Consider the following 13,283-nt stretch of genomic DNA (forward strand, 5'->3'; position numbering starts at 1 on the left):
CACCCCAGAGGTTCCAGGATTGGGAGAAACATAGGCTCTATAGACGAAGCAAGAGATTCCTATTGCCTTAGGGTTTAAGAAGACAATAGATGGTTATTGTAATAATCACATTGTTTGGCAATTGGGTTAACTTTGAAGAATCCCTTTGTTAGGATTTGTTGTATCATACAAACCCTCACCATATTTTATGTTCTTTGACATTACTTGCATATAGCTATGCCACCAGTTGCTTTTGTTCTATCTGGACTAAGCTTTTAAGAGAGTCAACATATCAAAGACTCAGCCTATGTATTAAAAAGACTCAGTATGTGCTTTAAAAACTTTGTGATATTCAATCAATTTCCCCTCTCATATTAATTAGTGATTTATATGACTAAAAATTGATAGAAGTATTACAGTTCTCTCACTCACTCCAATGCTAACCTTAGCGAAGCAAGGACTGTAAAAGCTGAATAAGGGCAAGAGACTGGCATACTTTAAGGATGCCTCTTTAGTCACTATCAGGCCATTCCACCAGCTGGGGCACTAATCGGGGAGTCCTGAGTCTCCCAAACAGACTTGATGGGCCTAGATCTCAAATAATCCCTGTCGCCATTGTTTCCTGTCATCTCTATCAGGAACAACAAAACAGACCCCTTTGTGGGCCCCCATAGGACCTTGCCCTCAACCTGGATCAACAATGGTAAAGCATGTTCCATCCTCCGAAGGGAGAATGGACAACATACTCTATGCTACACCTGAGGAAGATGGGTCTATACTGAGGCAGCATGGAATGCTCCTATTCATGACCACAGAATGTGAGCTCAGATCTACAGGGATGTAGAGGTCACACAGGCTCCTAAGCTAATTATGGGCCCCAGATCACATCAAATTGATGGGATTTACAGTAATATTTATACCCCTTTCCCATATTAGGGAGCTACTATCTTCCCTGATGCAGCTTTCTGGTCCTTTTCCCAGCCATAACATCATCTCCCCAGACAATAATTAGGAATCACCTGCATATCAGATTTCAGGTTCAGGCAAAAAAAAAAAAAAAAAAAAACCACTAGTATAGCTACAGGCCCTTTGAAATATAACTAAAATTTGCCTACTAACTATCTAAAAAATGGAGGACCCCCCCCCAATGCTTCACCTGCACTATTCCAGCCTTTAGGTCCATGATTGTCCAACAATTTGTTTGGGTTTGTATATTAACTCTCTTTTCAGCCACCAGGTTCCAGATGCTAGCATAATGCCGACCAGACTTCCCTGGACAGACAACCCCAACAATGTGCCTTGGAGCTCTGCTTCCCCAGTGCCCTTCCCCACTAGGGAAAGAGAGAGACAGGCTGGGAGTATGGACTGACCTGTCAACACCCATGTTCAGCGGGGAAGCAGTTACAGAAGCCAGACCTTCAACCTTCTGCATCCCACAATGATCTTAGGTCCATACTCCCAGAAGGTTAAAGAGTAGGAAAGCTATCAGGGGAGGGGTTGGTATACAGAGGTCTGGTGGTGGGAATTGAACGAAGTAGTACCCCTTTTATCCTATGGTTCTGTCAATGTTTCCTTTTTATAAATAAAAAATTTAAAAAGAGGGGTACAATTCTCACCACCAGAGCTCTGTACCCCATCCCCTCCATTGATAGCTTTCCTGTTCTTTAACCCCATGGGAGTATGAACCTAGGGTCATTATGGGGTGCAGAACGTGGAAGGTCTGGCTTCTGTAATGGCTTGCCCACTGAACATGGGCATTGACAGCCTGCCTCTCTTTCTCTAGTGGGGCGGGACTCTGAGGGGGCGGAGCTCCAGGACACATTGGTGGGATTGTCTGTCCAGGGAAGTCTGGTTGGCATCATGGCAGCATGTGGAACCTGGTGGCTGAAAAAGAGTTAGCATATACTTTTATATCCATAACAAAACATTTTTAATTTACTTTTATGTTGCTACTGCTTAAAGCATGTGTGTGATAATTAAGAATTTCCACAAAGAACTTTCAAAGTAGCCCAAATTGGGTTGGTGAAACAATCCAGCTATCAAAGTACTTGCTTGTATGCCTGCTGCCCCAGAGACTGCAGGTTCAATCCCCAAAACCACCTTATTTGTTTGTGACTTATTTATTTATTGTTTTTATTGGGAGGGATTATGATGTGCCCTGCAGTCATTGACATAAGGGCATAATTTCAGATTTCCCATGACAGGTCTCTGCAAAACATTCTCACCCCAGTGAAGGTCCTTTCCCTCCATTCTACACCAGAATCCCAATGCCTTCTTTACTTCATTTCATTATTCCCACTAAAGCCCCACAGGGGTCTTTGCTTTGCTGCAGTAAACCATGCCTAGTCCAAGTTTCATTCTACTGACACCACCTTATGGCAGAGCTGAGCAGTGCTCTGGTCCTTCTCATTGTCTCTCACATAATAAATGAGTAAAGAAATTTTAAGTGACCCAGATTCTCCAGAACTCAGACTAATGTATGACTGGCTTCACTGTTCCTTGACTAAAGCATTTGAAACAATTATAATCCTTAATACAAATAATCAAGCAATATATCACAGGGCTTGGCTTCTTCGCATATTTTGAACTTTGGTAATTATTAGTGTTTTTGACATGACAAACACCTAACTTAGAAACAAAACTGTATTTGGTAAGGAGAAAGCAGCTGCCTGCATTTCTTAATGATGACATGGGTTTGCTATGGAAAAGTCAAGTTGGTCTTTTGCTAGGAATGTGGGCACACACAGAGATGGAGATTTCAGTATAGATGTGTCATTCACAAGGAGTCTCTCATGATTCATGGGATCATGCTCTAAAAGTTCTTGAAAAGTCACACTGAGAGCAAATATAAACCCTCCTTTATCCATTTATCTATTTATTTATTTTTTACTTAGATGTCAATCCAATCTGGGTTCACATGTGAATCTGTCCAATTTCTCACATCACTTGTCATTTTTTTCTCCCTCTACAAAATGATGATATGATGGAAATAGTTTCAGATGCCTTAAAATACTTCTGTGAATAAATATGAATTACAATTAGCTGATTATTAAACAAAGGAAGAAGATGAATCTCTAATGGGTGTAGTTCCAAATCAAAGTCACTTTACCAAATGCCTTGAGGGTTTTCTTGAGTATTTTCCTGAGTGTTTTCAGTGCTTGAGAAATCTCAACTTCTTATTTTGAACAATTATATTTTATTGTGAAATTTCTTTTTTTTTAATTGTTTCTTGATTAATCCCTAATAGCCCAAGAGGCAATCCTAATGTAAATTAAGGTCCTGGAGTGCTCAATATTTCTTTTCCTAACTTTTCCCTAATATATTTCCCAGGAGATCTCGAATATAGCCTTGGGTTAATAATGAAATATTTCTCTCTCTTTCCTTATATAGGTTTGAGCTTCTGTCAACACCACATCCCTATTCTGCTAATGGAGTTGAGATTACAGTGCCTCAGTCATCATACCTTTTCGCATTTGTACGATAAGATATTCAAGATGTGCTCATCTTCCCAAATCATCTTTCAGATCTATAAATAGTTGTTTCCTCAACCTCTCTCATCATTTTAAAGAGCATTGCCACTTTTTCCCAGTGTTTCTGATTCTTTGCCTTGTAGGGGTTGCTTAATTTATAAAGTTGACATTTCAAAACAAAACAAAAAAATTAAACCAGGAAGAGGCATTAAGAATCAGACAGATCTGTCTTATACATGTGTATTTTGATTTCTTTGTAACATTCAAAATAAGAGGTAAAGTAGCCTATATTTTATCACCCTCAGAGCTGATATCCTTTTTCAAACCAAATGCAGTTATTGACTAACATGTTTAGAAAGATGTTACGTTTCTAAAAGTCTAAATCCTTGCAGTTTTAAATATGTGTGCCTGATTCTGACTTCAAAAACCTGGAGACAGTATAAATCCATCTTCCGTCTACCAATTATTTAAATATGTGAGGGAAATAGTGACTTGTTCATAAAATGCCATCAGGTACATGTACTTCAAAGAATGCTATCATACCCTTCTCCTTAACTCCCTTCACTCTATGAGCTGCACCTTCTAATTTCCACGTGAGGCCACAGAATAGATCCCTTCAACTATTTTAACATCCTCTAACCAAGGTGCTTAGCTTGACTCCATGGTCTATTACAGACTCAAACACATACATATGCACACACCCGTGTTTGAACACTACACATAAAATATTATGAGGTGGAGGTGACTCACCTGGTTGGATGTACATGTTACAATGCACAAGGACCTGGGTTCAAGCCTCCAGTTTCACTGGAGGTGAAGCAGTGCTGAAAGTGTGTCTCTCTCTCTCTCTCTTATCTGTCTTACTATCTATTTACCATCTATTTACTATCTATCTATCATCTCCCCCCTTCTGTCTCAATTTATGTCTTTATCAAACAAATGCCATATTTTAAACAATAGTCCCAGCTTTTTCCAAAATGGAGACCACAAATTTCATGTGATATATTCTTGCCTTTAGGTTCCTATTTATTAAACAGTTTGTTCTGCTTTATATCTTAATGCTTTTCAGTCACTAACTTGCAGGTGCTACTATGATGCCAACCTGACTTCCCTGGGCCAACAACCTCACCAATGTGTCCTTTAACCCCAACTTTCCAGAGCCCTGCCCCACTAGTGAAAGATGGAAATAGGCTGGAAGTGTGAATCAACCTGACAATGCCTATGTCCAGCAGAGATGGCAATTATAGAAGCCAGACCTCCCACCTTCTTCACCCCTAATGATCCTGGGTCCATACTCCCAGAGTGACAAAGAATAGGAAAACTTCCTGTAGAAGGTATGGGATATGGAACTCTGGTGGTGGGAATTGTGTGGAAGTGTACTACTCTTATCCAACAGACTTGTTGATGATAATGAAATCAATTAAAGAAGAAAAAAATAATCTTGATGACAAGGCTTTTAAAATATTGTGTATTTGTGTTAATACAAACTATAAAAATGAGATATAAATGAAGAAGTTGTAAGCACAATAGCTATTGATTCAATAAATCAGTATCTTTAAAAAGAATAGGAACAAATCTCAACTCCTCATCGTGGAAGGTCTTGTGTGATCTGTCCTTGACATACCATTTTGGCCTCCATTCTTTTTAGGGTCCCTGAGCCTCATTATAGCCCTAGCCACAATAAACTATTGTCTTAAATCCTTCAGCCTTCCCTTCCCCTCTTCCTGGACTAGGCTTCCTCCAGATCTGACACCTACTCATTTGTCAAATACCAGCTGATCAGTCTATTCTTTCAGCACTTCACTTCACCTCTCTATGTGAAACAGCACCAGATGACTTCCCTAATTAGTCTTTAGCTTTTAGAGCTGTTTTGTGTTCACAGCAAAATTGAGCAGAAGGTACAGAGATTTTTTTTTTTTTTCCTATGACTCCTGCACTCACAAATGCAAAGCCTCCTATTAGAAAACCATGTCCGAAGTGGAACATTTATACCATTTCCACATTCTTATTTGTTATTCATAGAACTTCTTTGACAGTACCTATTAAGGTCTTTGATTTGTTTGGTTTGGTGGTTGCGTTAATAGTGAGTTTTAAGAGATTTTTTCCGTATAGTTATGTATCAAACAGTTTTCTCCCATTTGTAATATATCTTCTCATTCCTTGACACTCTTTCACAGAGTAGTTTTCATTTAAATTCAGTCTAATTAATCACTTTTTGATTTCATGAACCATATCTTTGGTTTTTCACCTTAAAAAGTTATTCCCAAATCCAGCATTGCATAGTTTTTTTCCCCTATGGAAAAATATAGAGAGAGAATATATAGTTTGGCAAATTATATTTAGGTCTGTTATCCATTTTGAATTATTTCTGTGAAGGATAAAAAGTTTTTTTAGATTTTTTTGATGCATGTAGATGACCAATGATTCTACTTTTAATGGTTTGAGGAGTGTCAATTACTATTTTTTCATAATGTCTGCACTGGTTGGCATTCCTCCTGATAATACATCTTTATCCCAAGGGCCAATCCCCAATAAATGTTATCAACTTTTTGTGATCATTTAGTTCAAACATTGATACCAATGCAGACAAGACATGCTTAAAAATAACACTGTTGGAAGATTTATAAAACAGTTTCTTCCAACTTTTTAAGCTATTTGATCTCACCTAAAATATGAAAAAATTGCAGCTTATAATGTGAGACTTGAACAAAAAGTTTAGGAAACATATTAAAATTCTTATGGCTAACAAATTCCAAGGATCCACTAATTTTTCCTCTTTGCTGTTCTATATAAAATCATCCTTACTAATCATTGGATTCTTGACTATCTGCTATATCAGGGAGCTCAATAATTCCTATAGTGATTCACCTCTTTCAAAAATTATTCTATTGTAAAATCCTCACAAGGAAACACTAAGGAGAACTTGGACTAAGTTGTTTGTACTGCACCAAAGGAAAATACTGAGGAAGGAGGGGATAGGAAGGATTGAAAAGGGACCTTGGATTCTTGGTGCACGATGTTAGAAAAAGACCTGAGTTGGGGATGAGAGCATTCTGCAGACATCTGCCACAGAAGATGAGAAAATATGCCCATGCATCAACAATTGTATGGTAATTTTTCTGAAGCATTTGTCTGTATGTGATATTAATATGTGTATAAAATGATGAGTATTTGCTGCTGATTAATGTGAGAAGAAAGAAATGAGTAAATGGCCAAAAGCATGAAACACACATGCTTACATACACATCTTGAATAATATCAACTATGAACACAGGAGTCAGAGGTATGTAATAGTATGTAACCATATGTCAAGGGTGCACAGAAGAGAGAACAGAAGTCAGACTTATACAACTGGAGAGATCATCTCTGGAGGGTTAACACTACCAAATTCTTAGGAGATAATGGGAGTAGGGGGGAAAAATCATTAACCAATAATATGTCCAACATAAAAGATACAAAAACTTGTTAGAGTCAGAGAAACATGTTTATTTGGAAATAATTATGATAACAGACTTAGTCTAAGTATAGACTAAGATCCTAATGAGTATACATGTAGACAGTGGCCAAAATTATATCTTCTGTTTACCAGGAACATTTGTAGAATAACTCAGACTGCTTCAATCATAGGGTTGTCAAGTACAGAACCAGTTTCTCACAGATTCTGAATATTCTCTACTCAGTCGAATCTGATGTCACACTTCAAAACAGCAATGGCCTTGGGATGATTATCTTAGAGGAAAAGATGCACTGCAGTCTAGCAGCAAGAAGAATAGCATTTTCTGTAGACAAATGGGCGATAACTACAGCAGGAGCCATATCCAGAACCATAGCCACAACCATATCCAGAACCATAGCCACAGCCATATCCAGAACCATAGCCACAACCATATCCGGAACCATAGCCACAACCATATCTGGAACCATAGCCACAGCCGTAACCGGAACCATAGCCACAGCCGTAACCGGAACCATAGCCACAGCCATATCCGGAACCATAGCCACAGCCGTATCCGGAACCATAGCCACAGCCGTATCCGGAACCATAGCCACAGCCGTATCCGGAACCATAGCCACAGCCATATCTGGAACCGTAGCCACAGCCATAGCCGTAGCTACCACAAGAGTTTCCGTAGTTGCAGCACATGGTGTAGAGAGGAGGAGGTTCAGTGGTTCAGTAGAGAAGCAGATGGAGAGTTCAAGTGTGAATGTCACCTCCTGCGCTGAGACCTCTTATATACACCTCCAGAAAAGGGCGGAACACAAGGCACAGAGTCTGTAGCCTCATTACCACAACAATTTTCATTTTTTGAAAGCTCATCATTGTAAGGGCAACAACTTTATCAGGTGCTTGTCTGGAATTTGGCCCTGGCTAGTCAAAAGAATTCCAAGAAAGCATATGCACCTTACCCAATGATCAAGTATGTCTTGAGGAAAGTAATCAAACAGAATTAGCTTTTTATTCCAGAAGACATAAACTCTCCTGCCCTTGCAGGTTCACATACCTGGGTCCTGGGAAATACTGTAGCACTTCACACCTCAGAAGCAACAGGGAAACACACAGGCTGAAGGAGACAGGCAACCCAAATGGGAAAAAAAAAAAAAAAAAGTAAGACATTTCTAGATAGTAGCCTATAAGAAAATTAATAATCTCTGCCATGGTACATGGAACAAGGCACAGGGAAATAACAAGAAAATCTCAGTTTGTATAAGAATAAAAATTTATTTAGTACATAAAAGTAAAATCTATAATGATTATGTCTAATGTAAACTAACTTAATAAACTGTTCTTAGATATGTTACTTTCTTTGAAGCATCTCCATTTACACCACAATTGCACCTACACAATCCTACTTATCGTGAGGGTTACACTACTCTGAACCAACTTTTTCAGACAGAAAGGCAGAGACAGGGGTAGAGATACCACAGTAGCTAAGTTTTTCCCTAGGAAAAGAGGGGCCAGTTTCAAATATAGGTCACTCATAGGACAAAGCAGACATCCTTCCAGATGAGCAACTTTTGCTAATGCCCTACTGATTCCTTTTTTAAAAAAATATTTACTTATTTATTTATTTATGATAAACATAGAAGGAGAGAGAAAGAGCCAGACACCACTCTGGTACATGTGCTGCCAGGGATCAAACTCAGGACATCATGCTTGAGAGTTCAATGTCCCATCCACTGCTCCATCTCCAGGACCACACGTACTGATTCTTTTACACAGAACAGTAGCCACAGTCACCCAGCTTAGGTCAGATTTCATAAAAGAAGCATTCACTATGTTGATTAAGCATAGCCTTATGTTCTTCCACAGTTGCTCTTAACTATTGCACTGAATGTGTGATATAAACAGGCTGTATGTACTATAATGCTCTGATTCTCTTGGTCAAATGTGTTACTTCTAGCCAATAGTTTTATCTTTGTTTTCTTTGAATCTAAAGAAATAAGAACTATGTGGTGATTTAATAGGAGCTCACAATTTTTCTTTAACTTGAAAAAAAACTACTATTGATATTTTAAGGTACAGAGTATATATAGGAAAATTATTATTATTATTTTCATTTCTCTCTATAACTGTTAAGGCACACTCAAATGAATGACTTCTTTCACTTCTATAAAAGTGATATGAAACTAGAAGTCACAGTGCTTATTTTATGTACACGTCACAGATGAGAAAAATGGATGTCCAAGAATAGTAAATCATTTGCTCAAGACTCAAGACTTATTTAGTAATGACTTGAGTTGATTCCACTTCTATAATAAAAATCAGGCAAGCCGCTTGGGGTAGAGTGGCAAGTGGATAAAGCCTTGTATACTCAAGCATGAAATTCTGAGATCAATTCCTAGCATTGCATGTACCAAAGTGATGTTCTGGTTCTCTCCCTCTTTGGTCAATAAATAAATTATAAATACATAAACAATATAAAGTAAAACCCTAGTTACGGCTCCTTCAGTTTTTTTTTTTTAATGTATCATCTGATGAAAATGATCGAGATATGGGTCATTTCACCAGGTGGTGACTCACCCAGTTTTGTGTATACATTATCATGATTGATGACCCAGGTTCAAACCCCATGTTTCCACCTGTAGGGAAGAGCTTCAGGATCAATAAGGCAGTCATGCAGATGTAATCTCTCTCTCTCTCTCTCTCCCTCCCTCACTCCCTCTCTCCCTTTCTCCCTGTCTCTATCAGAGAGAAAAAAAGGAAAAATTGTTTAACATGATTAATTGATTTGTTGTGTAAGCACCAAAGCCCAAAGATAACTCTGGTTGCAAAGGAAGGAAAGGACAAAATAAAAAAGTAAGGAAGGCAAGAGGGAAGGTAGGAAAGAAGTAAGGAGGGAGGGACAAAAGGAAGGTAGAAATGAAAAAAGGAAGGAAGGAAGGAAGGAAGGCTAAGAATTTGCAACTTGTGCTTTACTCTTCTAGCATGTAGATTTCTTCCTCTTTGCTTTGCACTAAGCCAAAGCATAGAATAAATAGTAAATAAGTAATACAGTGCCCTCTCAAACTGGCACCATAACTCTTTCTAAGAACCATGCAGGGATAGAATGAGAATTTAAGTAATGAGCCCACTGTAACTGCTCTTCTCTTGCAAACTCTTTATTGACAGTTAACTATTCTCTACTAGTTGACTTTAGTAGCCGTAGCATTCGTATAGATGAGATGCATCTCCCAGACTATCAAGTCTCAGTATAGAGCAAAAGAATCCTAAGTCAACAACTTCCACAGCAACATAAAAACCTCAGAGTCTAGGTTTGTCTTCTAATTGTAAGTGTCCCACTTTTTCAATTCTTTCAGCGAAAGTATGTTCAGTGTTTACTCCATTCCTTACAAATCCCACAATCCTTTTCACATGTCACGTCACATGCCTTACCCCCGGAGTAACTTTTATGTCGCATTCTCTTGCCTGCTCACTGTGTTTTCTAGACTGTGACTAAACAGCCCGCTTTAAATTTACAAGAATTTCTGAGCACCTGCATCATTCAAACACTGTGTCCTAAACACCATCCTTTAAACTTAAGGAATTGCATTTCATTTTTCAGAAAGAAAATTGTGTATCTAGAACTTCAGGATAAGTTCTGTGCTTTGGAAAAACCCTCAAATCGTTTCCATTAGACCAGTCGCTATTGTTTTATCACATACTGCATGAGAGATTATATTCAATTTTTCCTTACCCATTCGTTCTTCAATTGACTGCAATCAATGTCTGCTAGCAGATCACCTCCAAAAATATTTTTAAATTAAAGATACCAGGCCCTTTGCTAAATCCAAGAGGGATTCTCAAGTAACTCATAGAATCTGGTGACAAAATAATAAGTCATCAGGAAGTAAACTTTTCACTGCAATCCACTAATTAATTACTAACAATATAATAATCAATATAATGTCTGTTTATCTTCTTTTGTAGCACATATTAATTCTGGAACACAAACATGATGTAACAAACATCTAACTTTGGAGTATGCCTTTGTATTTGGCATGAGAAATTGAGATTGTTGATTAAAATTATGGAACTATCAAACTATTATCAGTAGTGATAAATATATAAGGTAGTTTTATATAAAACTGGCATTTCTTTATGTCATAAATGATTGAATTCCAGCAATTTTATATAAAGCAAATAAATAATATGATAAAAGATGAGTCCTTAGTGCCAATGCATTACATGAAACTGAGGTTCCTAATTATTGCCATATGAAAGATATGATAATTTGATAAAACTCTGAGGGGCTACAGTCTTACAAAAGGAGAAAATAGTTGGCGTGTCAATAGGACATGGTGTCACCTTAGAACAGACCTGCTTATAAAGTAATAATGAATCTTTTCTTCACTGATTTCTATGGATGTTCTATTCTTTGTTACAAGTAATGCATAGCTATTGCAAAAATGGCAAAGAAATGTCTTCTCAGTGTTAGCATATGTGGGCAACGGTGTGTTATTAATGATTTAATGACCTCTACCAGGACTGAGAGGTCTAGCCTGCTAAAGTCAGTGGTTTAAGTGTCTCCAGCATGACTAGTTCTAAGTTACAACTAGCTTATAAAGTTATTGAAAGTCAGACTCATCTTTATAATACTTAAACTAGCATTCATGTTTAGAAGCTCAGTCAGTGTGGTTTGGTGTAAGGAATTTATGTAGCTTTTTTATGTATTAATCAAATGGGAAGTTGACAAATTCTGTTAGCTTAATACACTATCTCAAATGAAAACTTTGTTTTCACTGAGTGTTCCCCCTAAGTCTTCAACACTGGCTACTGTGGTCTCACTGTCTTAGAATGATCTATTCCTTTCAGCTTGATGACATGGTTATGTCCCTTGGTCTTTATTGGTGACCTGAATTGTCAGAATACTAGTCAGAATGCTTTCCTGGCTAGCTTATGTGACTTTCTTGAACCACAGTGTAAAATAAAAATATAACAGGGCCGATGAAGTATCTCACTTTAGTAGTTCTCTGCTCTGCCCTGCTTTGCCATGTGCACGATCCGGGTCTGAGCTGAGACCCTGACACACCGAAGGAAGCTTTGGTGCAGTAGTCTCTTACACAGTCTCTTCCTCTCTGTCTCTGTCTTTCTCTCTCCATATATATATATATATATATATATATATATATATATATATAACAATGTAATTCTCAGTTTCCTAATAGCCACATTTTAAAATAATTGAAAGAAATGGATGAATTCATAATATATTTTATTTAAGCAAAAATTTCTAAACTGTTATCACAAATATATGACCAGTGTTTATTATTTGATAGAGTTCTATTTTATATTTTATCTGAAATCCGCTGTGAATTTTGTACTTGTAGCACATTTCTTTTTGAACTCATCACAGTACAAACACTCAATACCTATACCTCACTATTACTTATCGTGTGGAACAGTCCAACTGGAGAGTGTTTGAGAATTCACTGTGAGCATAGCCACTGACTGTGACTTTCTTCCTAACCTGCTCTCCCTCTCTCTCTCTCTCTTTCTCTATCTCTCTCTTTCTCTCTCTCTCTCTTTCTCTCTCTCTCTCTCATTCTTCTTTTAATCTAACTTTCTCTCTTACTTTGGATAGAGAGAGAGAGATAAATTTAGAGGAAAAAGAGAGAGGGAGAAGGAGTGGGAGAGGGAGAGGGAGAGGGAGAGGGAGAGGGAGAGAGAGAGAGAGAGAGAGAGAGTGAGAGAGAGAGAGAGAGAGAGAGAATAAGAGACCGGCAGCGCTGCTTCACTGCTGACAAAGCTACCTAACTGCAGCTGAAGACTAGGAGCTTAAATTTCGGTTCTTACCCATAGTAACACGTGCTCTCTACCAAATGTGCTACCACCTGACCCCTGACTGTAATTTTCTTTTATTTTTTTTTGCCTCCGGGGTTATCACTGGGCTTGGTGCCTGCACTACGAATCCACTGCTCCTGGAAGCCAGTTTGCCCATTTCATTGCCCTTGTTGTAGTAGTTATTGTTGTTATAGCTGTTGTTTGGATAGGAAAGACAGAAACCCAGAGATGAGGGGAAGACAGAAAGGAGGAGAGGAAAAAAACTGCAGACCTGCTTCACCGCCTGCAAAGCAATCCCGCCCCTGCAGGTGGGGAGCCTCGGGAGCTTGAACAGAGATCCTTACACCAGACCTTGCACTTTAAGCCTATGTGCGTTTAATCCACTGTACTACAGCCAAGCTGTAATTTTTTATTGTAATTTTCTAACTGGAGGTTACACCTCTAGCAATAAGCTGTCCAAGTGTTTGCTTTAATGCTAAACTTCTCTTCTTTAAACTCGATTTTCTCTCATATAACTAACTGAGGAACTTCAACCAATCCATTATAATTCTGTTCATACATGCCCATTGGGA

General features: G+C 38.2%; 1 protein-coding gene across 1 annotated transcript; it reads right to left on the bottom strand.

The window, feature by feature from the left end:
* Window positions 1-6,911: 6,911 nt before the first annotated feature.
* Window positions 6,912-7,654, bottom strand: LOC103123005 (keratin-associated protein 21-1-like). The gene has a single exon (XM_007533619.2). It carries the CDS (start codon window positions 7,591-7,593, stop codon window positions 7,204-7,206), a length of 390 nt encoding a protein of 129 aa, XP_007533681.1. The 5' UTR covers window positions 7,594-7,654; the 3' UTR covers window positions 6,912-7,203.
* Between the last annotated feature and the right edge of the window lie 5,629 nt (window positions 7,655-13,283).

The sequence above is a fragment of the Erinaceus europaeus genome, chromosome 9 (assembly GCF_950295315.1).
Source record: "Erinaceus europaeus chromosome 9, mEriEur2.1, whole genome shotgun sequence".
In the NCBI taxonomy this organism is placed as follows: domain Eukaryota; kingdom Metazoa; phylum Chordata; class Mammalia; order Eulipotyphla; family Erinaceidae; genus Erinaceus; species Erinaceus europaeus.